Genomic DNA, 27,400 nt, shown 5'->3' on the forward strand with positions numbered 1-27,400 from the left:
CTGCACAGACACCAATCAACCCAAGTGAAGATGCTCTCACCCCACACAGTCCTCTTGGCGTCCTTTCAGCTACCCCTGCACCACTGACATGATTTCTGTCACCACAAATTTCTCTCTCTCCTCCTCCCTGCCTCTCCTTTCCCCCTTCCCTTCCCCCCTTTTTTACCCACCATGGCCCCCTTTTTGTAGTGGTGGGACTCAAACGCAGGGTCTTGCTCACACTAGGCACATGCTCTAACCCTAAGGTACACTCAGGCTCAGCTACTCTTCACTGAATTAGCCTCTCACTTAAAATCCACTCTCTTCCAGAGTTCAGGAGCCCCTCATGGTACAGCTAATGCCTCCTCATCACCTGTGACTTCTGATATAGGGGTTGCTCTCTCTGGTATACGTACCCATTCCCTTTCCTCATTTCAAGGGCAGGTACATTTCCATCTCCTGAAAGTTCTCCTTGACTCCTCTTAGCAGCCCTCTGCACGACACTGAATACCCATTTTCCCTACAAGTTACGCTCCTTTGTTTCACTTATTTATGTGTTTGTGTGTTGCCTTCCTGGCTGCCTGCACAACTAGATTCTACCCTGCAGGTATTCATTCATTTATTTGCTCATTCATGCATATATTCCCCAATATCTACTATGAATTTACTCCGTGGCAAAATATTATTAAAAGGTGCTGTGAGTATAATGCTTACCTTCTATTTCCTTCTAGTATGGACACAGACCTTGAGTAAAGAAACTAGCAAATAGTAATAACTCGGATGTTGAAAAGACTGCAGAGAAGAATAAAGCAGGAAGGTAGAAGAGTGAATGCTAGAAGGGGTATTTTATTTAATGTAGTAATGTAGCAAAGTCCTTTGCAGTATGATGACACATAGCAAAGACCCAAAGACAGATAGGCATAATGTCACTTGCGCATCTTGTGGGAAGGTCATCTCAGGCTTCTAAAGACAGACCATGTCTGCTGTTCTCCAGAAACAAGAAGGAGGCAAGTGGGATTGTTGTGTGATATTTTGTTTGTGTTCTGACAAATAAAGCTTGTCTGGAGATCAGAGGGCGGAGCCAGCCACTAGTTAACCACAGAGGCCAGGCAGGGGTGGCGCACACCTTTAATCCCAGCACTTGGGAGGAGGAAGCAGGAAGATCAGGAGTTCAAGGCCACCCTGGGCTACAGGAGATTGAACTAGTCTAAAAGAGAAACAGAGCTGGGCAGTGGTCGTGCATGCCTTTAATCCCAGCACAATCAGGAGGTGGAGACAGGAATATAAGGTGGGTGGAGACAGGATCTCAACCCCATTTGGTCTGAGGACTCATAGAGGTAATAAGTTTCTAGTGGCTGCTACTCTGCTACTCTGATCTTTCAGCTTTCACCCTCAATATCTGACTCTGGGTTTTTATTGTTAAGACTAAATAGACTCACGCTTCATGTGATTGAATTGCCATAGTGACTGGGGACTCAGGGAGAAGAAGTGGGGGACCTCAGTGAGGTGATGGTGATGAGGGTGGAGGAGGTGAAGGAGGGCCTGTGTGCAGACTTTGAGTGAGATGCAAGGAGAGAGAGAGAGAGGGAGAGAGAGGGAGAGAGAGGGAGAGAGAGAGAGAGAGAGAGAGAGAGAGAGAGAGAGAGAGAGAGAGAGAGAAACAGACCGACAGACAGACAGAACAGCTGTAAGCTCTTGTGAAGAAACTCTCTAGCTGATTTTCCGGTGGCTTAGGTTACAAGGGTAGAAATACTAAGCTGTGATCACATGATGCGCCATGAAAGAAAAGCCAATAGATTTTGCTGATGTGCTGGACGTGAACGTGAGTGGAAGGTGAGTGAAGTTTAACTCAGGAGGAGATGGGATGAGGAGCTAACTTTCAAACACGCTGATTTCAGGATGTCTGAGAGGCCCTAGGACTCTGACTTCTATGTTTTGCTATATGACTAAGTACAGGAGTCCAGGCTCCTAGGAGGACAGAAAAGATGACTGGAAGAGCTATCGAGGCACAATGCATCATAGACAGGATTCAAACACATGCGACTGAAATGCACACAGGGTGGAGCTGTGTCCGATGGCTCTCTACCATTATCCTGTACTGATGCCACTGACTATGTGATATGTAGGTGGATGCACTATTAATAACCCACATATTTTCTTTTCTGTTGGTCAGTTGGATTACTAAGCAATTGTCTACCATTCTACAAACCATAGCCACAATAGCCCCAAGTCACAGAAACCTAAACGACACGGTGGCTTCCTCTTTCTGCACACTCAGATGTGCCTTGTGCACCTTGGTTGGGTCTCACCAGCAGCCAGGCCCTTGCTCAAACATATTCATAACTCATGGGAAGGCAGAGGATGCTGCTACCCAGAGCGAGAGGACAGAGCTGTTGGCACTTTTGTGGGGCTGCCATGGAAGTGGGAGGCTGAGATCACAGCTCCTAGCTCACTGCTGAGGTTGCTTTCTGCCCTAACGTACGTAGTGACAGGTATACAGAGCCACATCTTCGAAACTCAAACTGCAAACCAGTGCTCCTGGTTCCCCCAACACTAAATACCTCCTCTGAATTCAGACATGCTGCCATGTGACTATCACTGTGTCCACATTCAGACTTATTTACTCTGCATTATTAAAGCTCTCTAGGTGCAGGTGTCCCCTATTAACGCGCTGGATCCCTGCAAGTCATGGCTTATGGGTTGCTGTAGAGTTTCAAAGACATTCACAATATATAGGCACAGAACTCATGAGACATTTTGGATTGCAGTTTGGAAATGTAAAAGGTGAGGAGGAACAACGAAGTGGGGCTGAGGGACTGATGGCATCACATCTACCCAAGACAGAGTGACAGGTTTTCTAGGAGCCGCTGAGACCTGACTCTCCCTGCTGCACCCCATTCCTGGAGGTTCAGCGGTGTGGAAGGTCCTCCAAGTCAGTCCCTCTGCCTGCTCTTTAAATGGCTTAGTCTCTTTACCCAACACGTGCCCAATAGTCTCAGGAAGGCAGGCCAGCAACTTAAGGGAGGTTATTGGAACAAAAAGTGAAAGGCTTCCCAAATCCCAAAAGGAAGTCCTTGTGATACACGTTTATTTATGGCAGATGGATAGTCTCAAGTTCAGCTGAGATGAATTCTCATTTAAACCCACGGAGCATGCAGCAACTCGGTCCTGTCTTTGAACCACTGTTTGAAGTCATCACACCACTATCCATTCTCATGCATTTTGGTGCTGTCTTTAGGTCCTAAGCATCTCCTTCCCGTCCCATTCACTAACTTCTCCAGTAATCCCCCCAGCTCTAAGGAGCAGTCTCTCACAGTAAGGTCTGGGGATCCCGGAGTGGCCAGCGGTGAGGTGTACTTCGTGTTGGATGAGGAACAAGGGATGAGAAAGGAGAAGAACCATGACATGGAGGCTAGAACAGGGCAGGAGTGGAAAGTGGGGCATCACAGTCACTCCTCTGAACAGCACTCACTGAGGCTACAGAGGCTAGTCACCCTGCAGGAGCGGCACACCTGCTGGAAGTGTACATTACATCTTGGTGGGTATGGCTGCTTAACAGCCTGTGGCACACTGGTGCAGTTACTGGGGAAGAAATAGCTCAACTACCTGCAATCTCGGGAAAGGCCACTTCGAAGTGACAGTGACTTCTAAGGTCAACGCAGGACAAAAAGTGTTGCCTCCTATGTATGCGGTTTACTAAATTAGGTCATTATTGGAATGATTTTAAAATAGACAGTAAAGCAGTGTCCCTGTTGAGGCTCAAAAGTTCTAGTATCTTCTATTATAAAAGCATACCAGTAAATATTCTTGCATCCCTTAGCAGGAGAAAGTTGGGGCTTATTTACTTTTCACAATTCTGCATTTCCTCTAGAATTGGCAGAAGGTTAGCCTTGTATATAACTCAGTAAGTCTATATAGTAAAGCGGGTCTTGGTTGCCCTTCCCCTGTTCCCTCTACCCGAGTGGTGGGATAGGGATGACCACAGTCATGCAGAGGACAGCCTGTGGAAACGGTGGCCTACCTGCAATAGGGCATTTAGCTGTCACCCATCAAGCCTCGGTTTCCTTGTATGAAACTAGTCCTAAGAATGAAATTATTCACCTGTGAGTGTGGTGAGCTTACTTACACCCTGGTCACAGAAAGACTGGGATTCACCAAAGGGGTCAAAGGACGTGGAACTCTAACCAGGAGCTTCCAGCCAATGAGGGCTCAGAGGGGGTGCTAGAGCCAGGCTATTCCTGTGCAACACAAGACTCTTGCAACCCTGCCAACAGCAGCCCTTGTCCTGTATGGCCTACCTGCCTGGCCAAGGCTTTTCCAAAACTGTACAGTCAACCCATGTTTCTTTCTCTCCCTCCCTCCCTTCTTCCCTCCCACCCTCCTTCCCTCTTTTATTTCTTCTTTCCTCAGCGGTGTCCCATAACCTGAGGATCTTCCCACCTACTCCACAGGGATTATCCTTGCATTTCTTATCCTGCCCTACCATCTCTCCCAGAAGACCTGCATTAGCCCAGAATATAAAGTACTGACCATAAAAGGGAAATACCGGGAACGTGAGCTGTAACCACTGTAATAAGCACCAGCTGATTAAACCACTGGCTCTCCCTACAGCAGGAGCTTGTGATAGCAGCCCTCAGGATGGCTTGACCCCAGTGTCCTCAGAGGAACCTCAGGCTTTACCAACCTGCATCTAAGCACAACAGCACATCTGCTTTTCCTACTGTCACTGTGTGCTGGGAGAATGTCAAACCCCCAAAGTCTGGAGAAATTCTATATTAGCTTGGAAAAGCAGGCCTCTGCCACCCCTTATTTCAGGAACAGAACACCAGGGGCCTGAGGAACCTTTTAAGGGAAGCTTCAGTGAAAGCCTTCCTTAAACTGTCTTTCCTGAGAGAGCTGTGGGTCAAGTCATTATCTTCTATCTAGTGTGGTTTTACCAGTGTCTTGGGTCGTTTATTGGTCTTGGGGAGGGAATGACAGTCCAGGCAGTAAGGGACATTTGGAATTAATGACAACATGCACCAGCCTGCAGCCCTGAGGCATGTCTGTGAGAGCACATGGGCTACCGCTCAGTGGCAGGTCTCGCAGCTACTGTAGAGAACCTGTTGTGACGGCAGCTGTAAATTCCACTCTCCTGAGATCTAAGAAGAAGGTTCCAATTCGGTGACCACGGACTTCACAGAGGCGCCGTCAGCACTATAATGGCTTGTGATAAAGACAATATTGATGCTTTGCTTAGCACTGTAGAGAATCAACAGTAATTAGGTATTTCGTAAAACTGCTTCGGAAGCATTGCTGCTTAAAGAGCAGCAAGGTTGTTGGCTCAAAGAACTTCGCAATGAAGCCCGCAGCTCGTTTTTCTTTCAGAAAGCACCTCCTCCAACAAAATATGAAAGAGGAGTCAGCTTGGATCTGGTTATGCACACAGAGTCCATGGACCCTAGCACGTTCAGGGTTCCAGGGCAAAGCCAAGAAGAAAAGAGGCAACTCCAGAGATGGCTGTAAGCTTCATCACATCACAAGGTGAACGGCGACAGGGTACTGGCACTGAACTCAGAGTGCAGCTTGGGTATTGCTGACACAAGGATCCCACAAGAATGGGAGGGTGCCCAGCACAGCCACACCCACCACCTCTGGAGAAAGAGAAACCATATCAAACTAATGCTAGATTAAAATGCAGCTGTGATTGTCTGTCCCTATCGTAGTTCACCCTACTGTAACCCTACTTCCACCTCTGTCAGACCATGTTACTCTGCCTTGCAGAGTAGGAAAAGGCATTGGCCTGAAACTGTGACCACTCTGACGTAAAATCACAGCACTGATCCCTCCCTATCTGTCACTGTGGGTGAGCCATTTTTCTCTTAGGGACTCAGCTTCTTCACCTGAAAATGGGAATAAGACAACAATACTCTGAGAGACAAAATACCACACATGTGAAATGTCTTAGCATCTTGCCACAACAGATTTAAAATCAATCACAATTGGTCATCTAACATGTGGCAGATACACACCCCAGACAGCACAATCCCTGCCCTTATATTTATCATCTGCACTGAGAAAGAAGAAAGGATTTTTTTAATATTACAACTGTAACAGCTCACTTTAACATTAAAGACTTTAGGCAGAACATTTTAAAAAGCAAGATAACTAAGTAATTTTTATAATAATGGTTAAATTACTAAGTATTTATTAAGTATGCAATTAAGATCTGATACATGATCTGATCTAATAATTCATATCTGGTTGGGGCATTATTTGAATGCTTTAAGCTGATCACTCCATCTATTCTTCTATGATGAGGAACTATTTCTCTCCCACTGTACAGATCAGGACACTAAAGCCCAATGAAGTCCAATAACTTGTACAAGGTAACAACATTCCATCGAAGCGGCAAGGCCTACACTTATTTACAGGCAACCTGACTTCCCAAAACACATTGTAGTAAAAGCTAGCCAGAGAAAGGACCTCCGGGACTGGCAAAGTTCTATTTCTTGACTCGGGTAGTATTTGTAACAGGTTTGATTCATGTGTGTTTCTGAACTGGCTTTGTTTTATTTAGAATGATTTAAAATTATAATACTAGTAAATCAAAGTTTGCCCTTTGATGATCTGAGTAAAGACTGGGTATGTGTTTTGTATGTCATGTTTTCCAACCACAGGTATGGGGTGACGTTAATGCAGTATTATGACAATACTTGATTCAACTGTTTGTAGTGGCGGCTCAGGAGCAAATGGAAAATTATGTATTTTTTTAAAGATTTATTTATTTATTATGTATACAGAAGAGGGTGCCAGATCTCATTACAGATGGTTGTGAGCCACCATGTGGGTGCTGGGAATTGAACCCAGGACCTCTGGAAGAGCAGTTGGTGCTCTTAACCTCTGAGCCATCTCTCCAGCCCCCAGAAAATTATATTTTTAATTGTGGTAGTAGGTACGTTTTTCCCAGGGTCCCCCAGGGAGAAAGATGAATGGGTGTAAGGGACACTTTCATTGTGGCATTTGGGATCCCACCTCTCTTTCGTCCTGCATTTTTGCAAATGATTTTATGTCCCTCTCCACTTTGCCATTTACACTCTCCCATGATTTCTCTTTCTCTTAACCTTCTCCTTTGCTTAACTTTACTCTTTAAAAGTATTTGCTTATTTTTATTTTATATGTGTGAGTTTTTGCCTGCAGGTTGGTACTGGGAACCAAACCCGGGTCCTCTGCAACAGCAGCAAACACTCTTAACCACTAAGCATCTCTCCAGCCCCAGCTTGGGTTTCCTCTTGCCCCATCCTGGTAGCTATCTCCCTCCATTCCTCTCCTGGTCTATAGAATTTGAGAGACATTTATTGTGGGTTTTATTTCATATTGTGGTAGATTGCTTAGTGTTTATTAAGAATGTCTCCGTGGTTAGCCATGGTGGCACATTCCTGAAATCCCAGCACTCAGGAATTAAGTCAGAAAGTTGAAAGTTCAAGCCTAGGCTGGGCTACACAGTGTGAAACTGTTTCAGTAAAAAAGTTGAGTGGTTTGTGTACAACTTTCTTTCCACTACAAAAATCAAAAGAAAAATGCATAAGCCAGGGCCATTTCTTAGCCTATCATACACTAGCTCAGGCTTTCTAATTAAGAAGCTCTACTCCTGGAGAGCATCTATGCAGAGAGACCCAGCAATGCATGAAAAGATGGCCCCTTGGAGGGCTACACTGCAAGAAGCTAGAAAGAGCATTCTCCAATTTCAGAATCTCTAAGTCCTAACTCCAAAATGGAATCAATCTCTATACATTTGTACTTACATTAAATTTGTAAAACAGACTAAAAATATGATTACAGGCAGGAAAGTGATAAAATATCCCCTGTCCCTGTGAAAGAGACATCTGCAGCACTTACTGGGCAGTGTACAGAGGAACTCCTCAGTGGGCAGATGTTGCAGTGTGCATCACAGCCTGCCCTTCTGCAGTGAGTATGCTAGCCTTTTCCCTGCTCAGAGTCTGCTCATTTCATGGCGTCTACCTTCCCCTACTCCTTTAAATTAAAGACTTATTTCATGGAGCCAGTAGAGAGTTTCTGGTACTCCTAAGCTCCCTGATACCAACTCCAGGTTCAAGACTTTTCTGCTCTTTCTTAGCCCAAGTCCAGTCAGAACCTTGGACAGCAACATCTCTCTGGCTGGAGCAGGAGGTACCTGTTGGTTTGCTCTGTAAGCAGGCGGGACTTCTCTGTCCCGCATTTCTTGCTCTGCTTCTGAGAACACCATTTCTTCCGCCTGCTCCTCACTCTCCTCAGAACAGGAATCAAATACATCAGCATAATACTCTTCAGCAACAAGTGGGTCTTCTGGGATCCCTGAAATAGAGAATAAGCAACAATTGCAGTCATTGAAGTCCTAACGCAGTGAACTGGGGGCCCTTGTGTCCTCAGAGACCAGCACTGACAAAGCTTCCTTGGAGCACAGTGCTGACTCTTAGTTTCCTGAAAGGGTCCGCTAGATATAATCAGCAGTTGGCAAAATTAACCCAGTAGAAAGAGGGACACTAACCTTTGAAGTTAGGAGAACAAAACCATGGGACAAGAGTAAATGAGCTCCTTTGTAGCCTTTACATGAATCCTTATTAAAAACTAAGGTGTCAGGAGAAAAACAAAGATGAGATACCACAGCAAGGCCTTGTTATGCAACACCCAAAACTTTGTAGCTGAGACAGTGGGAAGGAGAATGTGTTAATATTTCTCTGGAAGTTTCTTTTAAAAAAGAAAGAAAAAGGAAAGGAAAGGAAGAAAATGCCAGTAGTGAGACAAAATAAGATGATGGATAGGATGAAAACAATGGCATTTGGACAAAGTGAGGAAGATGTCACAACTCTTTTCTAACAGGCTATGGACTCAGGTTTTCAAACAGAGCTTGGTATGGTGGGCTATATTCACACCCATATTGAGCATTTATTTAAAAGAAAAAAGGAAGGGGAAGATTATCTGTGTAAACTGATTCCAATCACCCAAGTTACTTGGCAGGGCATCACTAGTGACTAAAACAGAGCTGGTGCCTATAAGAATATCAACAAAGAAAGGCCAAGAGTGGGTTACAGGGGCACAACATCCTAAACTCTAATCCACCAATGAGGACTAGCAATAGACAAATAGCCCCCCCGGGGGGGGATTACATAATGATACTCTACTGCAAGCTAGATTAGGCTTTGCACCACTCTGACTTATAAACAGAATTACTGTTCTTACTTGTAACACAGAGTACTGTTTTTTTAATCCATTGTTACTGTTTTCTATCTGGTGGGGAATTGTAGCATTCAGGGTCAGAGGATTGGGGAAGTGTGGCACTCAGGGTCAGAGGATTGCAGTCTGACTCAACCTCTGCCTACTTGTATATAAAACTCTGGGCAAGATGCTTCCATTTACAGAGCTCAGGTTTCCTCGGTAAAACTACCATAAGGGTACTCATGCAACCAGCAGACCCCATCATAAGCTACTTATGAAAGCATCTGTGCACACCGAAATGTCACAGAACTTCCACCCAATTTCTATACCTGTAAAAAAAAATGGGATTTTTATTAACTGACTCTAGGATCTTTTGAAATAGAACACTAGCTATAGACTTACCAGCAAAAGAAGACTTAAAATTTTAAAATTACACTTCATCTTTTGGGAGTTTTTGGCACACTGCTGTATGCATGTGGAGGTGAGATGTCAATGTGTGGGGGTCAGCTCTCTCCTTCCACCATGTGGGGCCTGGGGATCAAAGCCCATCATAGGCTCCCCTGCTGAGCTATCAGGCCAGTTCCCAAAGGAAGACTTTACAATCTTCTCGTTATCTACACTTTCTCTGCAAAAAGCAAGAGGCTACAAAATGAGATCAAAATTAGCTCAATGGCAAAAATTCTATATATTCCCAACAGTCTTTGATGGTTCTTAGGGTAGGACTTATACGCTCTGTCACCTCAACCCCGCCAGGGTGAGCTGCGCCACAGCATGAGACACACATGAGAATCAAAATCTGCCAGAGGATCTTGGGCTTCACCACCAAGTAGCCTGTGTTGAGAGACTGGTGGGCAGAACCACATGCTTCCTACATAACTCCCCCCACCACACCCTGAACCCCATCTCTCTGTCAGAACTGTCTGTTCTCTCATTCCCTCCTCCTTCCCCTCCTTCCCAAGTCTCTCCACCTCCTTTACGGTTATTTATCTGTTCACTTTTTCATATTTCCCCCTTCTGCTCTCCCCATTTTCATCTCTCCTTTACCTCCTTTGCTTTCAAACTTGAATATGACACAGTAAAGCATATTTGCATCATTGTCCAGTTCGCAGGAGTGTGCTTATATCATGTACTCACTTAAAATCTTTAGGATTAAAACAGAGTTTCCAGGAATAAAGACTTATCTACTCAAACTACATGTGACACTCTGGTATTTTCCTTGCTAGTCAGTATTTCAAAATGCTGTTTGCAACTCACAAGCAGTGACTTCTCAGTTCACAGCTTGAAACACACCGGTTTCAAATGCTGGCTTCTGCATCAAAAAGATCCTCATGTATGTCAACACTAACAGTGGTTCCACAACACTGGCTACCAACTTAACTTTGTGCATTTAGGTTTTCTCATCTATAAAACATAGATGATTATCTGCTTCTGGGATTATTGTAATAATCAATAGTGTAACAGAAACAAGGTATGATGCACCATGTTATGGTACTTTAATCAATAAACATCAGCTGCTATCAAAGCTGTATAATGTGGCAAACATCTTAATTTTGCCTGTTAATACCCAACACCAGGAAGAAATATATCAGGCAATCATAATTATATAGCAAATGTGAAATGTTCATTATTTTAAATATAATCAGTCAGTATGGATTTTCAGAACTGACTCAAAGGCACAGTAAGGAATGATGCCCCATTGGCTTTCTTTCTGCTGGCCTCCACAGGGACACAAGGGTACTTCATTTCCTCCCATCATTTGCCTGATCCACAAAGGCCTCTGAATTCTCTTCAAACAGCTCAGGAAGATGTGGAATTCTATAGTGAAAGGCCAGCTAGTCAAATTGCAGACTTCACAGATTATATGGTCTTTATTACAGTTATCAGTATTGACTGCAATATCAAATATTTGATATCAATATTCAAATGAAGAGTGTGGCTGTGTTTCCATAAACCTGGCCAGGTCATATCTGTACCACCCGGACATTTTTCTCTTGCAAAAAACCAAAACATTTCCCTCTTCCCACAACAGGATTCACTGTGCACCAAGAGCCCTGGTTCCTTACCCTCTCAAACCTATCATCTAAGAAGGAAGAGAATGATCATAGGGCCAGATGTATGCTTCCTGTGTGTGATTCGTGGGACAGACTGGGATGGCTCCGTCTGCGATGTCTCCTGAATACACTACACTACTTTGGTGCTGCTTAGAAATGGAATTGTTTTCAAAAGAGAAAATCAAAACAAATGTAAGCCTGCTTCAACTGTTTGTCAAGCTGCGTGGTTTTTGTAGTGAGCCCAATTTGAAGCCTCGTTCAGCTAAGGCTCATTTCTCCTGTCACTGAGGGAAAAACAGACTGTGATGAATAGCTTTAATTTCCTCACACCCTGAAGTCAGCCTCATAACAGATGCAACTGGAATGGCATTCCAGTTTTCTTCTATGCTGGCTGGGCAGTAACAGGGCATACTTATAAAGGAATCCAGTAATGGCTGCTCAAGCTTGGACACCAGTGTTACAAATCCATACTGGAGGGAAAGAGAAGTTATTACCTGGTTCCACAGAAAGGGTGGCCTTTGTCAGATCCTTCAGTCAAGACCCAGATAAATCCCTTCTAAGATGACTGAGTACTGGGGTCACTTATAGAACTCTCTAATTAACACACAGCAGTACTAGGTCCCAACCCTCCAAAATGCTGATTTGCTGATTTGGTAGTTCTGGGTAGCACCTGAGAGTGCTTATTTATTTATTCAATGTGTGTGTGTGTGTGTGTGTGTGTGTGTGCCTGCACACGTGCACATATGTGCAGGTAACTTCCAAGACCAGAACCTGCTGGATGCCTTGGAGAACGAGTTAAGAGTTGGCTGTGTGTCACAGAACATGGGTGCTAGGAACTGAACTCTGGAACTCTGCAAGATCAACAAACACTCTTAACCACTGAACCATTTCTCCAGCCCCACAATTTACATTTCTAAGAAGTTCCAAGCTGATATGGATGCTGCTGGTATAGAGGCCACACCCAAGAACCACCACTCAAATAACAGTTGTATCTTATGCTGCACAGAATCACTTTGATCTACACTAGCTCTACATCTTCTGGTCTTTGTATGTTAAGGACAAAACATGAACAGAAACAAACTATTTTAGAAGAGCTAAAACTGGGCTGTTAGTGGTCTCAGTTGCTTCTGATCTCTATGGTGATATAAACAATGAGACTGTCCTGACATTGTTAACAGGGACACAGACTCAAACGGTGAGCAGCCCAAAGTTAGTCTTTATGTCAAACACTGTGCAGTTTTAAAGGCACGCTCACAACTACTACTCCATTATTACATTCACATAAGACCAGATGATGTCTTTTGACCATTGCTCAGAAAAGGAAAGCGAGGGCTCAGACAGGCTAGTAACCAGAGAAAGGTCACACAGATGCATGCACCATGAACATGAAACTAGAATGTAAATAACCTGAACCCTACTTCTGGGTTACTGCCATTTTACAGTGAATAAGGATTTTTCATCTTTGCTGCTAAACCCACTTTAAAGTCATGACTGTCCCCCAGAATCTCTGTAAGACACTGGACAATAAGGCGCGGGGTTTGGGTTCGAGAGAAAGAACCTGGCTCTTACATATGCCAGCAGGTCGTTTCACAGGAGCAGAGAAGAGTAAGTGCCGGAGCCTCATTCAGACTCAACCCAGCTCTCACTTCATTATTTCGGATGAGCTCAGATTTGGATGTGCATCGGAACCATCTAAAGATCTTGTTAAAACAGTCCTCCCCCAAGCATTTCCAATTCAGCAGGCCCAGGGTAAGGCCTAAGATTCTGCACTGGTGATGATGCTACCAACACAGAGAAGAAAGACTGTCACCCTGGGCTCTGGAGGAGAAACTGGCACCAAGGTGATGTGTTAAATAAAAGCTTCTCTGTCGTTTCATTCATTATTAGACCAGATCTTTACACTTCTAAAGTGATCAGATAGACATTCCAGCCATAGTTCTCTACCTCCCTAATGCTAAGACCCTTTAATAACCCCCATGTTGTGGGGACCCCCAACCATAAAATTATTTTCATTGCTACTTCATAATTGTAATCATGCTACTGTTACGAATCATAATGTAAATATCTGTGTTTTCCAATGGTCTTTGGGGGTCATGACCCACAGGTTGAGAACCACTGCATTATACTTTTTCTCCCTCCCTCCCCCCCCTTAAAGAGCCAGTTTTCCCGAATGTTGTTTCAGGCTAAATCAAGGAAGGGTCTTCTTAAAAGCTTGGTTGTGTATGGGTGGGTGTGTACATGCACACTCACACGTGTGCATGTAGAGTGTTTATGTGTGGGCACACATTGTGCAGGTGCACGTGGAGGTGAAAGGTTGGACTCCGTTGTCTTCCTCGATGGCATCCCGCTTCCTTTCTGAGACAGTCTTGCTGAACCTGGAGCTGGCTGACTCAGCTAGTCTAGCTTGTCCCAGGGATCATTTTGCCTTTACTTCTGGAACCCTGGGACTACAGGCAGGCCATCATGTCTGTTGGGCTTTTATGAGTGCTAGAGACCCAAACTCCACTCCTCACACTTGCTAAGTAAATACTTTACTCTCTGAGCCATCTCACCAGCCTAAGTACAGATGTTTAGAAGGACAGTCTCCGTCTGCTCACCTCTCATTCTCCCAAATGACTCCAACCACTGGCAGACTTTCCAGAGTGGCTATCAAAGAGCAGGCCCTAGAACAGCATCTATAGCATCGCCGTAGATCTTAGCAGAAATAAAAGTTTTAAGGTCTCTAACCCTGGCCTATTGAATTAGGACAATGTGTACTGGGAATATAGCTCAATGGTACAGCACTTACCTACCATGTGTAGAGCTCTGGGTTCAATCCCCAGTACCATAAAAAATAATTTATTTTAACAGGCCCCCCAAGTAAGCCTAATGCACACTAATTCAGCACAAACTGTCACTTAATGTTTGCTCAAACGAAAATAATTTCCCTAAAAATTCATGAGCCTAGAAGGGCAGAGTCCATGCCTGCCATATTAACTGTGGCAACTCCCAACACATGGCTCAAGAAAGACACCCAAAGACACTTCTTGAATAAAGGAGTCCAGAGCTCTCTAAAGGGTATGGGCTTAGGAACTACACTGTAGCGTCACAGTCAAAGGCTTTCAGAATCTTTGTTGGGGCAGTAAGAGAGGAGGAAGGAAATGCTAGAGCCCCACATCCACTCCATCTCTTCTTCTTTGGCATATTCTGAATTTGTCAGATGTTAGAGTTTGGATATTAAATGTTCCCCCAAGGTTCATGTGTTGGAGGCTTGGTCCCCAGCCCATAAAGCTAATGGAAAGCAATGTAATTTCTAATGTGTGGGATCCCGTGACAGGTCTCAGGTCAATGGAGACATAATCTCCAAGGACATAGTGGTTCTACAGTCTCTCCCTTCCTCTTTCATTCCATTGCCATGAGGTGAATAGCTCTGTCCTGTCACACGCTCCCAATATGATGTGCTGCCTCTCCATGGGTTCGAAACCATAGCAGAGACAACTGGCCATAGGTCGAACTTTCCAAAATTGTGAGCCAAAATAAAGAAAAAAATCCTTATGACTTGACCACCTCAAGTATTTGTGACAACAACAGGTTGTGTGGCACTTTGACTAGGAACGGCCCCTGCAGGGTCATATCCTTAAATGTGTGGTCATCAAGGAGAGGCCCTACTTGGCAGGGATTGGGAGGCATGGCCTCGGAGAGGGTGTGGCCTTGTTGTAGAAAGTGTGTCACTGAGGGCAGGCTTCGGGGTTTCAAATGCTCTTGCTCTTCCTGCTGTCCACTGATCAGGATGCAGAACATTCAGCTACCTCTCCAGCATCATGCCTGATTGCATGCTGCCATGCTCTCTGCCATCATTAATGGACTAAACCTCCAAAACAGTAAACCAGCCCAATTAAATATGTTCCTTTACAAGATTTCCATGGTCATGGTTCTCTTCACAGCAACAGAACACTGACTCAGGCAAAGAGCGAGTGGCTGAGCATATTTTCATGTACAATTCACACCCCCATCCCACAGGTCCACCAAGTCCAAGGCCTCAGCCAAAGTTACCCTAGAGTATGATTCCATTCACTAGTAGACTGTAGAGTTCTCCAGGTGCTTCTGGCATCTCTCAGGGGCAGGTGTCTAGCTGATGCGTAGGCTGAGTCATTATCCGTGGAGAAAAGCACCAATAGAAAGAGAGACCACCACAGCTAGAAACAAACATTTCCCAGACAGAAGTAACCTGTCTGGTGGACTCCACTATAGTGAAAATGTATCCCAAACCCCAGTCCTTCATTCTCTCCACAGTCAATGGGGGACTCAGTGTCCCACCCCCTGAGAACGCACAGCTTCCCTCATACAACCTGAAGAAAAAAAACTCCAAGCCTTGCTGATTTACTAAAGGTATTTTATCAACTTCTAAACTTCACACTAATGTTGGTTTATTTTTCCTTTTCAGTTTTTGCAAACCATCTCTCCCCTGCTGTGAACCATGAGATGGCTCATCAGGCTATGTGGTGAGTCATCAGCTGTGCATAAGTCTCTGTTCTCAGGGTGGCCTCATTCCTGATAGCGGCCATTAGAATTACTCACGGGGCGCAGAAGCCACAGAGAATGAAGGGCCCACTATAATAAAGCAGGCATCATTTCTTCTCTTGGTGAGCCCGCCTTTTACTGACACTGTGGGTCCATTGTAGAAGTCCCAGAGAGGCAGTTACTCCACACTCCAAATGGCTGCTGCCTCTGTATTTCATTACAAAGAGCCCTTTTCTGGGCCTGTGGGAAGGGACTACAATTTTCCATCACCATAACATTTAGCAGGCCTGGTGCTTGTGGCAGCACATTTGCCAAGGAACAGTTTAGACTGATGTACAGTCCAGTGGAGAATGTGGGTAGCCCCGAGTGAGATGAACACGCTCATAGGCTGAGGGAGAAATGCACGCTCCACATACCTTTGAACACCCAGCTCTGCAAAGCCCCCCACTCCCACCTCCATGGTCTTACACAGTGGGCTGCAAACCTTGCGGCCAACACCAGCTCTTCTAGGACCCCCTCACTGCCAGCAGAACGCAGTACAGGGCCGTGCTCCACATCGGGCTGCATGCCCAGCCCTGCTTTATTTTTCTGTTTCTAGGGCCTCGCAGACACTTCCCACACAGACCTTGACTTTGTTCCTGAACTGAACCCTCCATACTTTTCTCTGCTCTCGTCTCTTGCTTTCCAACTCCAATCCTTAGATGTGCTACCCCTTCTAGAACTTTCCTATCAGAATGGTAGCCACCAGCCAATGTGGCTACTTAAATTAAAATTATTTAAGTTCAATAGCAAATCAGTCACAACGACTACATTCCATGTGCTCAGTGGTCACGAGGACAGGATTTAAGGGTATTTCCACCAACCAGCATTGAGGATAATTCTCTGGACAGCACTGCTGTAGAGTGTCCAGTCTCTACTGCTCCCCCTGCTGGTCAACAGCCCTTATTTTCGCACTGGGGTGTGTTTACTTCATCTTTCTTACCTTCTGGTCTTCCCAGGCCAGCACACCACCCACCATCACCAGTTCCCACGCCCTGCAGAGGAATAGCAAAGCTCAGGCCCAGCACTGGACTCGGTGTGGGGAGATGGTGGCTCCATTCCACGCCAGCCCTGGGCCAGAGCCACACTGAAGAAGTCACCATATGGACCCCTCGAGCCTCTGAGATGCTTTCTCTAGCTCCTTTTACAGAGTATCTACACAAAGATCTTTGGTAGATGATGGATCCCACCCTGCACCTCAGGGAAAGGTGCTCCATGGAGCACCCAAGTCCCGCTGGAGGCAACCTGCCACAGCAATCAAGTGCTCCTTCCCGGTCAAGTTCACCAAGTGCACACAGAACTAAACATCAAATACAGACGGTCCCTTTCCAGCGCTGGGGCTGGGGGCGTGCTAACAGCTGCTGGATTTCACATCTCTTCCATGCTTTCTTCCCCCACATATCGAGCTCTAGGTGTGTACCCTGACCTTTTCTAAAATAAACCCTTAAAACTGGGGCTAAAATTAACTACGCTGATTAGCTTAGCCTACAGCATCACACATGAGACTGTGAAAAGAAATGATTTTCTTAGCCAAAATGCATATTCATGACCCTTTCAGTATGGAGGGCTAAATTAAGTAAGTACGGTACCTTTTATACACATATAGGACAGCAGGTTCTACCACTTTATTCAAAGTGGCATCTCTACATTTGATCGAGTTCACTATGGGCTCTCCATTCTCCCTGAACACACGGGAAGGATGGGAAGGGAGGAAGGAAGAGAGACAAAGGGAGGGAGTGTAGCTAGAGTTTTCCTGTCTGGCCCACAGTCAGGACAAATCTCTCTCACCCGCCAGTCCCACAGCCACTCAGACCCAACCAAATAAACACAGAGACTTATATTGCTTACAAACTGTATGGCTGTGGCAGGCTTCTTGCTAACTGTTCTTATATCTTAAATTAATCCATTTCTATAAATCTATACCTTGTCACTTGGCTCGTGGCTTACCGGCATCTTCACATGCGGCTTGTCATGGTGGCGGCTGGCAGTGACTACCTCACCCAGCTTCCTGTTCTCTCAATTCTCTTCTCTGTTAGTCCCGCCTATACTTCCTGCCTGGCCACTGGCCAATCAGTGATTTATTTATTGACCAATCAGCAACACATTTGACATACAGACCATCCCACAGCAAGGGGGCTTCATGACCATTTTGGAAATAGGTCTCCTGTTAGCTCTAGAGTCTGATTCTTATGTGTCAAATTGATTCTCCCTTAGGCAAAACTACATTTCTCTGAACTTTTCTTTTTGCTTTGGAGAGCAAAAGTCAAAATAACTGGGTAAAATTTGTCTTTTCTCCACCTGATTCAGAGAAAAGAATAAGGGCTGGGATATCCACTCTCTCAGGGGAAATACAGGAGATTTCTCAGTGGCCACATGACACTTACTTCTGAGACTTTAAGCAACTGGGTTAAGTTCCCTGGGCCTTAGATGTCTCATCTATAACACGGAGCTCAGCAGCCTGAAATTCGGAGTCTGAACTAGATGATTCTTCTGCTCCAAGGTACAATAATCCGTGGCTGTCCCTCTGGGCTTTTACAGCAGAACAATGAAGAGTATGCGGCTTAAACTACAGAAGTAACTATTTGTCACAACCCTGGAGCCCAGAAGTCCAAGATTAAGATGCTGTCAGAAAGCTATCTGGTGAGGGTAGCTGTCATTTGTAGACAGCCCTCTCCCTCTTATATTCTCACATGACAGGGAGCAGAGAGACAGAAAGCAAGCCATCTTGTGTCTTTATTTACAAAGATACTAATATCATCAAGAGGGTGACCTGTCCACCTCCTGAAGCTCTACCTGTAAACAGAACCCACTGGGGAACAGGAGGGGACACAGCATGCTTCTCATTTCAAACAGTATGCAGAAAGTCACCTGGGACTTGGTAAAATTTGGACTCATGCATCTCTGACATGCCTGAGGTGATGGAGACGCTGCTGCCCCAACCAACCACACTGTGGGTTGCAAACAAACAAACCACTGCTTTCTACTCCTAGCCAACAAACATTTGTCTGGAAACAGGATTATAACTAATACTTACACAAAGTTTAACATTTTACATTGTTACAGACTAAGGCTTCCCCCTCCTATGTCACTCTGGCTTTGTGTACTCATTAACAGTTTCTTTCACATACATGAAGTGTGTTTGGCATAGAGAGAGACTTGTAAACCAGCTAGGATTCCCTTTTGGTGAAACCCTGGGTCCATTCTCTCTCTTTTCCACTTGTTTCCTGGAAAACTTGTCTGGCACTGGCAGGTCCTCTGCTAACTCACCAGCTGGAGGCAGAAAGAAACTGCCAGAAGAGACTTGCTGGTGTAGGACATTCTCAGTTCACCCATATGAAAAGTTAACACACAAGATGGGCAGGGATCACAAAGGAATACACAGAGGGAACCTGCTGCATGGAGAATGTGGGTATGGCACTCTGGAAAATTCTCCTTACCACACACATCAATTAAGGCACACATTTCTGAATGCATTAGAACTCGCTGTTATAAGGCTGGTATTTGCCTTTTCATGGTTTGATGAACTGTTGATAGTTCATAGGGATTAAGGGTGAGAAATATTTCACTGCTATGAAATCTGCAAACAGTTGCATTTTTACATTCTCAGAGAATAAACAGGAGTTAAGTGTCTATTACATGTTTTATAAATCAATGACATATAATAATGATAGAAGAGAGGGGAAGGAGAAAAGTGGGAGAGGACAGAAGAGGGGGGCGTGGTTAAAGATATAGTTTCAGGATTGCCCCATATTGTCACAGCTATGGAAGCTGACAAACCCAAAAGTCTATAGGGGGCAGGCAGCATGCAGCAGGCTAGAGACTCAGGGAAGGGTGAGTACCTCACTCTTAAATCCGACAGAAGTCAGGGTTGAATTCTTTGATTAGGTAAGACTCTTTCACATTATGCTTTATTCAAATCTACTGATTTAAATTTCATTGAATAAACATATTCCCAACAACATATATATGGGTGTTTGAGGAAACCCGGTTATTACAGCCTTGCCAGTGGAACTCACAATAAACCATTCCAGGATCTACTGGAATCAACTTGGGTTCTGACCTAGAAAATGGGGTTATCAAAGAACTCAGACCACCCTCTCAGGTTGAAGAAGTCCAGATTACTTCCAGTACTGAGGAGCACCTCAGAGTTTAGTAATCATGTGTAGGCAAGGGTGATTACTCAGTTCTTAACAAAACCTCTACCTACTGTCATAATCACTCTACTGTCTTGCAAACCTTTTTCTGGAAGAGTATTCACAGGGAACTGTCTACAATCCTCTGGCAGATTTCTCTTTTGCATTTGTTCTTAGAAAATTCTTGTTATCTTTACTCTGGAGTCTTCAAATGTCATTGGTGAGCATGTTTAGGTTGAGATTCAGTGTCCACTATGGGCAGAACAAGGTTAGCAGGCTGCCCTACAGGTGTCTGGAGACTCATTTTGGCAGGAGATTCATTTGGTATGCTGTGTCATACCAGGGAGAAAATGTTGGCACAAAAGCTTGGTGACCAAAAGCACTTTGGGGAGGCTGGAGAGATGGCACACTAGTTAAGGAGCACTGGCAGCTCTTGCAGAGGACCTGGGTTCAGTTCTCAGCACCCACATGGTGGCACAAAACCCTCTGTAACTCCAGTTCCAAGGAATTAGATGCCCTCTTCTGGCTCCTTGCACATATGTGGCATACAAACACACACAAAGGCAAAACACCCATACACATAAAGTAATAAGATAAAATTAAAATTAACTTTAAAAATCACTTCACTTATTGATTACTGAGGTAGTGATAGGTATCCCAGGGCAAATGACACACCAATAAAACCACTAAAGACAAAACAAAAACTCTATAAGCCTCCCTCCAGCAGATCTTTTACATAAAGTACATCCAACTTGTGGAAAAGCTAAGTGTCTTGGATGAGGCTTTCTAGAAAATGTCTTTGAGAAGATTTTTGTAGGAGAGTTAATTATCTGAGAGGCCCGGTAAAGTCTCATAGGCCCAACCTCATGGATCTCTAGGGACAGGGAAGCAGTGGAGGTGTTCACAGAGATGGCCTCTGTGGTCTAGGGACTGGGAAATGAGGGTTTTTCAGGCAGTTCCCTCTCCTTGAGTCCTGACAAAGCAGGCTCTGGTGCCTTGAGAATGTCCTCTTCCCACAGAGCCAATTCAGAGAGACTGAGCACAAGGAAGAGATGAAGGGCCAAATGGGGTTGGGTCAGGCAGGGGCTGGTGGGGGCTGCTGTACCAGGGGAAATTTCCCTGACATTGGACTCTTGTTCAGCTTTGTTGGATTGTTCCTATTTGACTTCTCAACTGACACTACTGTTACACATCTCCACTAAGAACATCTTGCCCTCTACCCTAAGTGTGCCTCAACTTCTCACCCAGAACCACACCTCCATCTGCTTCTTGCTCTTGACTCTCAGACTAACTCTCTCATGGCTGATCTATCATTTACATCTTGGTTTGCCCAAAGGATTTCAACCCAGCTCAAATTAATCTTCAGTTAACTTTTCATCAAGCCTACCCAGCCCAGAATCTCAGTGAGCTCAGCACAGTGAATGCCCACCATCCCTCCTTCTGGTCTTCCCTCTCCTTCCTGATTTGGGCCCAACTCTTTACATATTGACTCTACTTGATCAGCCGGTGTTTACTGAATCTTAGTTCATGTTTAGCTGACAATTTTCCCCCAAGAAACCAGCACCCACAATTGAAAACAATGTTGACATCATGGACTCCAGAGCCCTCCCCACTGGTATTCTACTCCTCAGTCCCTCCGAGTATTTGTGCACTGCCCTGACTGCATGCCACAAACAACAAGAAAGCCCAGGGCATGCCTACTGATTTGCATCCAATTTTGTTCATAAACAGTGATGCTAAGTCATCCACTAGAAAATTAATTTTTCTTCATTAATAAGTAAGGAGAAATAGATATGGCTTACATTTGCATGCTAATAGTGCTAAAGGGTGTTATTTCAGTGGCATTGAAGCCAAGTTTCAGAAGAGGGAAGGAGAACGTCTTGGAAGCAAATGTCTTCCCTCATTTACATTTTCCAGGGCTGTTAGCATCCACCCATATGTTCAGAACACAAAGGCAACAGGCAGAAAAGAGCTTAGGCGAGGGCTCAGCAAACCACAGCCCGCAGGTCACCTCTGTACCCCACACTTCTGCACACTACATCTGTAGAAATCAGTCACAGCATGTGTCCTCTACTGCTGCTTTCTCTCACCATCCAGAAGGGCAATAACAAAGCTGAGTAACTGTGACAGAGGTGCATGTCGCAAAGCCCAAAATTTACTACTCACTGGGGAAGGAAGCTTGCAAACCTCACACAACAAATAGCTACTGATGCGGAATACTTACTGCATGTGAACCATGGAGTTGGAAGCAGCCTTTTGTTTGAAGCCCTGACTGCTTCCAGATCATCCATCCACAGTAAGGTTAGAAATACCACAGCATTTTGTCAGCTGAATTCTCTCCCCAAATGTCACACCCCTCTGTTGTAAACATTTTACAGGGTGACTGGCTCATTATAACTTTTGTTTTTGTAGAGAGCCAAGATGCTGCAGGTCCAGAGCCGAATTATATTGGGCCATTTAAGCCCCCTAAAAAGCTATTGCTTGCCTGTCCCTATGTGTGATCTAACATCCTTGGGACGATTAGGGAAAGCCTTTTGGAGTGTACAAACATCATTTAGCTTCCACCAACACCAAGAGTCACCAGATAACATCTGAGGCCTATAACAGAGGTTTCCCTGTGCTGTTCCACCACACCTGTCCAATATTTCCACCAAAGTACTTTAAAAATGCCTTGATTTGTAATGCTCTTTGTCTTGTTACCACTAAAAGCTTCATGAAATTGGTACCACATCAGAACATGGCATGTGGGATAAGTTAATTTAGAATGCAAAAAGATACTTGTGCCTTTAAAGGTCGGATCAGAACCCATAGAGGAACTATAGTGATGAGTCTTTGATAGGAGAGGCAATTTTAAGGTATGAAGAGACATCAAAGTGTCAAACATTGTAATTGTGATAAACCAGGCCATATAAGAAGAAATTGTACACAGAACACTCATAGAAACAATGCTTCTTCTAGGAATGATCCAAACAGGAGACCCCAACCATCTGGATTATGCAGAAGATGTGGCAAAGGCCAACATTGAACCAACAAATGCAGAGCAACAAGAGACATACAAGGCAACCCTTTACAATCAGGAAACACCTTCGGGGGGGGGCTCTTGCAGGTCTAGTCATTTCTAGTCACTGTGGAGGAAACTCCTTCCTAGGACAATTAAATAATCCAGTGCCTAACATAAAAAACAATACTGCACTGGATGATAGAATAGCTTTGAGAGATGAATAAAAAATTCCAAGAAAATCCAAAAAACAATATTTTGGCAGACTTCCATAAATGAACAAAGAGCAAAGCTAAGGGTACAAATAACCTTATACTTGAAGGTTTACTGGACACAGGTATGAATGTGACTATAATTACACCAGAATCATGGCATCCATATTGGCTTCTTCAGGAGGTAGACATTCAATTTCTAGGGATCATAATTCTATCTCAGGTAAAACAAAGCATGAGATGGATTGAATGCATAGGGCCAGAAGGACAGCTAGGAAGGCTGAGGCCATACGTGGCTAATGTAGCTGTGAATCTAATGGGGCCATGATCTGCTACAACAATGGAATACCCAGATTAATATTCCTCCAATCTCAGAAGTGGGCCATAAACCAATTCATATTTCTGGGAATAAGATTATAAGACACTATTAAAAAAACAGACACCAACCATTCAGGCTATACAGAAACAGGGCTCAACAGCTATTGAACGCTCAGAGGTACCAATGGCCCCACCCTTAAAATGGCTAACTGACAAATCTGTCTGGGTTGGGCAGTGGCCTATGACAAAAGAGAAGCTACAGGCCTTAGAACAGCTGGTCCAGGAGCAGTTAAATGCTCAATATACTGAAGAATCTACCAGCCCTTGGAATTCTCCCATATTTGTTATTAAAAAGAAATCTGGAAAATGGAGAATGCTGACAGATCTGAGAGCCATAAATAAAGTAATTCAGCCTATGGGCCTTCTACAGAATGGGATGCCCTTGCCCTCTCTGTTACCTAAATAATAGCCTATTATAGTTATTGACTTGAAAGACTATTTCTTTACTACACTTCTACAAGAAAAGCATAAAGAAAAATTTGCTTTCACAGTACCTACTTACAATAATTCTCAGCTAATCAAGAGATATCAATGGAAGATTCTTCCACAGGAAATGTTATATAGCCCCACCCTATGCCAATATTTTGTGAAAAAACCATTGGAAATAATTTGTGTACAATTTCCACAATCTATAATTTACCATTATATGGATGATATCTTATTAGCTCATTCAAAGTTAGATACTTTAGAAAGCATATTTGAAGATGTAAAGAAAGTTTTACCTCACTGGGGATTACAAATTGCTCCTGAAAAAAAATACAAAGAGGGGATTCTATTAATTCCTTAAGATATAAGATAGGTCTACAAAAAATTAGACCCCAAAAGGTACAAATCAGGAGAGATTGATTGCAGACTCTTAATGATATTCAAAGATTGGTAGGAAACATTTCCAACTTACACTATTAAGATACCTAAAGATGAACTAGTACATTTGGCCAGTACCCTAGGTGGGGACAAAGACTTAAATAGTCCAAGAGAGATATCAGCTGAAGCTGAGAAGGAATAGGCTCTAGTAGAAAAAAAATACAAGAAGTACATGTGGATCATGTGAATCCAGAGCTTAACTACATTCTGGCCATAATACCCTGTAGACTATTCTCTATGGGGATTTTGATGCAGAGGGAAGATACTATATTGGAATATATATTTCTACCATGTAAACCAAGTAAGAAATTAAAGACATATGCAAGAAAGATCTCTAATTTGATTTTAAAAAGAAAATTAAGACTTTGCCAATTGACAGGAATGGATCCAGCAGAAATTGTAGTACCTTTAACTAATGAGGGTATCTCTTTATGGAAAGATAATGAATATTGGCAAAGAGCTTGCAGTAATTTCTGGGGAAAAATTAACAACTGTTATCACAAAAGCAACAAAACAAAATTCATTAAAAAAAAAAAAACTCGAATGGGTCCTTCCTCACATCGTATGTCAGAAACCAACCTCTGGAGTCCCCACATTCTATGCAAATAAATCAGGAAAGGCAGGATATAAATCAGGAGATTTAAGTAAAGTGATTCAAAGCCCTTACAATTCTACACAAAAGTCAGAATTACACGTCATCCTTATGTTACTTATGGACTTCACAGATCCTCTCAATATAGTTACTGACTCTCAATATGCAGAAAGAGTTGTTTTACATATTGAAACTGCTGAATTTATTCCCGAAAAAACAGAATTAACTTCACTACTTATACAATTACAGGAAATAATCAGGAATAGGAAACATCCTATATATATAAAACACACATCAGATCCCATACAGGTCTGCTAGGTCCTCTAGCACAAAGTAATGACGAGATTAATTGGTTATTAATAGGAAATGAGCTAGAGGATTCCAAATTTCACAAAAAACACCACATAAATAGCAAAGGTTTGAAAAAGAACTTTTCCATCACTTGGCAATGAGCCAAGGAAATTGTATAAAAAAAAAAGTCCTACTTATTCCTTCTATAACCAAACTCCATTACCTGCAGGAAGTAATCCCAAAGGTATACAAAGAAATGGAATTTGGCAAATGGATATGTTTCATTTTGCAGAATTTGGAAAATTAAAATATGTACACGACACCATTGATACCTACTCAAGGATTTCAATGGGCAACTGCTTTGAGTGCTGAAAAGGCTGATTCTGTAATTACACACCCAGTAGAAGTTATGGCCATCATGGGAATACCTGTACAAATTAAGACTGACAATGTTCTAGAATATGTCTCTAATAAAATGAAAACAGTTTATTCTTGATTCCCTAAAACTCTTCTTTACATATCATTTCATATTAAAATTTAAACTTTCCATTTTGATATTAATAATGTTAAAGTTTTCCACAGTGAAAAAATAAATTTTTCCAATAGTGATCTCTGAAGTCTCCAGAAGTTGAGGACCCACAACAATGACTCTACCCAGTCCATGATGATGACATTGAGCCAATAAACACCACTCAATGGTCAGCTTTAGACAGCAAACTCTTTAGGACAGTTCCAAGATGAGATAATTCATCATATTACACTTCGATTACACTTCTAGCCAGAACTTCAGATAAACCTTACCCCTTACTCTGAGACTGGCTACTAATGTTACAGCTATTCTTTACAAGACTTAATTGTTTTAGCTTTCTTACAAGATCCCACAGAGATACCATCACCTCCTAGACAATAGGAAGCAATTTTAAGAAAACAACACCCTCATCTCCCAAAAGGTTTTGTTTTCTCAGGGTTATGGGTAATTGTCCTCTGTTAGGGGTTGGTTGTAAGTTGTAATATGGTTGGGGGTGGAACAATAAAGTTTAGACTCAGGATTCTCCTTTGGAAAAGAAAAAAGGGGAATAGATGAATAGGGTAATAAGATAGATTATTGTATCTACTTGTAAACTAAATCAGTAACTATCAGCTTTAGACAATTTGCATTGCTATGGACTCTTGTATATTGATACAAATATAAAATTATTTTTCTATTTCTGTTTAAGGTAATTTGTATATTGAAACAAATACAAAACTGTATTTGTCATATTGTACATATGTTCCTACTCCTGTTTGAAATATTTTGTATATTGATACAAATATAAAATTATATTTGTCATACTGTATGTATATTCTACCTCTGTTTAGGATATTTTTGTATATTGATACGTATTAAGGATATTGTTGTTATATTGCACTACACATTTCTACCTCTGATTAAGGTATTTTGTATAATGTCACAATTTTGAGGTCATTGTCCTTATACTGTTCATCTGTTTACAGATTGTTTACTTTTATAATGTGAAGTCTTAATACTTAAGTTATTTAGCTTGTTAAGAACTACAGGTTTATCGTCATTCATGCTTGCAATAATCATAGTCATGTAGTCAGGTTTTCCAGATATACAGAAATGTATGACATACAGACAGGTAATCTTCAAACACTTCATAGACCTAGAGAATACGGCATTTAAATGTTTTGATAACTTAGAATTCTGTTGATGTGAGACACAATTGCTCCTGGCAGTACCACCAATCTACTCCCAAGAGAATGTTGGGCTTTGAAGACACTCCATATGGAAGTTTGTCTTCTTCTTGGCAAAAAAAAAAAAATTGGCCTGATGAGCAAAGAAATGCCCCTGCCTTAGCTGCTGACAGTATATACTATGTCATTTCCAGACGAGCAGGACACAAGGAAAAGTGACTGCTGAACCTTGCCAAGACAGGGTAAGATGGTCTTTCAAAATTCCTGCTTCTGAAAATGGTCTGTCAGATATTCTAGGCCTGTAGCCAAAATTGGATGCCCCAATGGTGTTGAGAAACATTAGGTGGCTCTCTAGACTTCCAGCTGTCTCTGTATTCTTGCAATTTTTGGAAGTTGCTTGCTTGCTTGCACTTCCTGTTTACTCAGGTAATATTACTTTCCTTCTCCAGGCTTTGATGGGGTTGAAGACTAGA

General features: G+C 43.2%; 1 protein-coding gene across 6 annotated transcripts in view; it reads right to left on the bottom strand.

Moving 5' to 3' along the window:
* The window catches only part of Nek11 (NIMA related kinase 11), a 266,743-nt gene that overhangs the window by 94,683 nt on the left and 144,660 nt on the right, over positions 1-27,400 (bottom strand). For all 6 annotated transcript variants that reach the window (XR_009380324.1, XR_009380323.1, XM_059268513.1 and 3 more), the window contains one exon: positions 8,153-8,313. Coding sequence is in view for 4 of the 6 variants with exons in the window: in XM_059268513.1 (XP_059124496.1) it covers positions 8,153-8,313 (161 nt within the window). In the remaining 2 variants the exon portion in view is untranslated. The remainder of the gene's footprint in view (positions 1-8,152; positions 8,314-27,400) is intronic.

Source organism: Peromyscus eremicus, chromosome 7 (genome assembly GCF_949786415.1).
Source record: "Peromyscus eremicus chromosome 7, PerEre_H2_v1, whole genome shotgun sequence".
NCBI lineage: Eukaryota > Metazoa > Chordata > Mammalia > Rodentia > Cricetidae > Peromyscus > Peromyscus eremicus.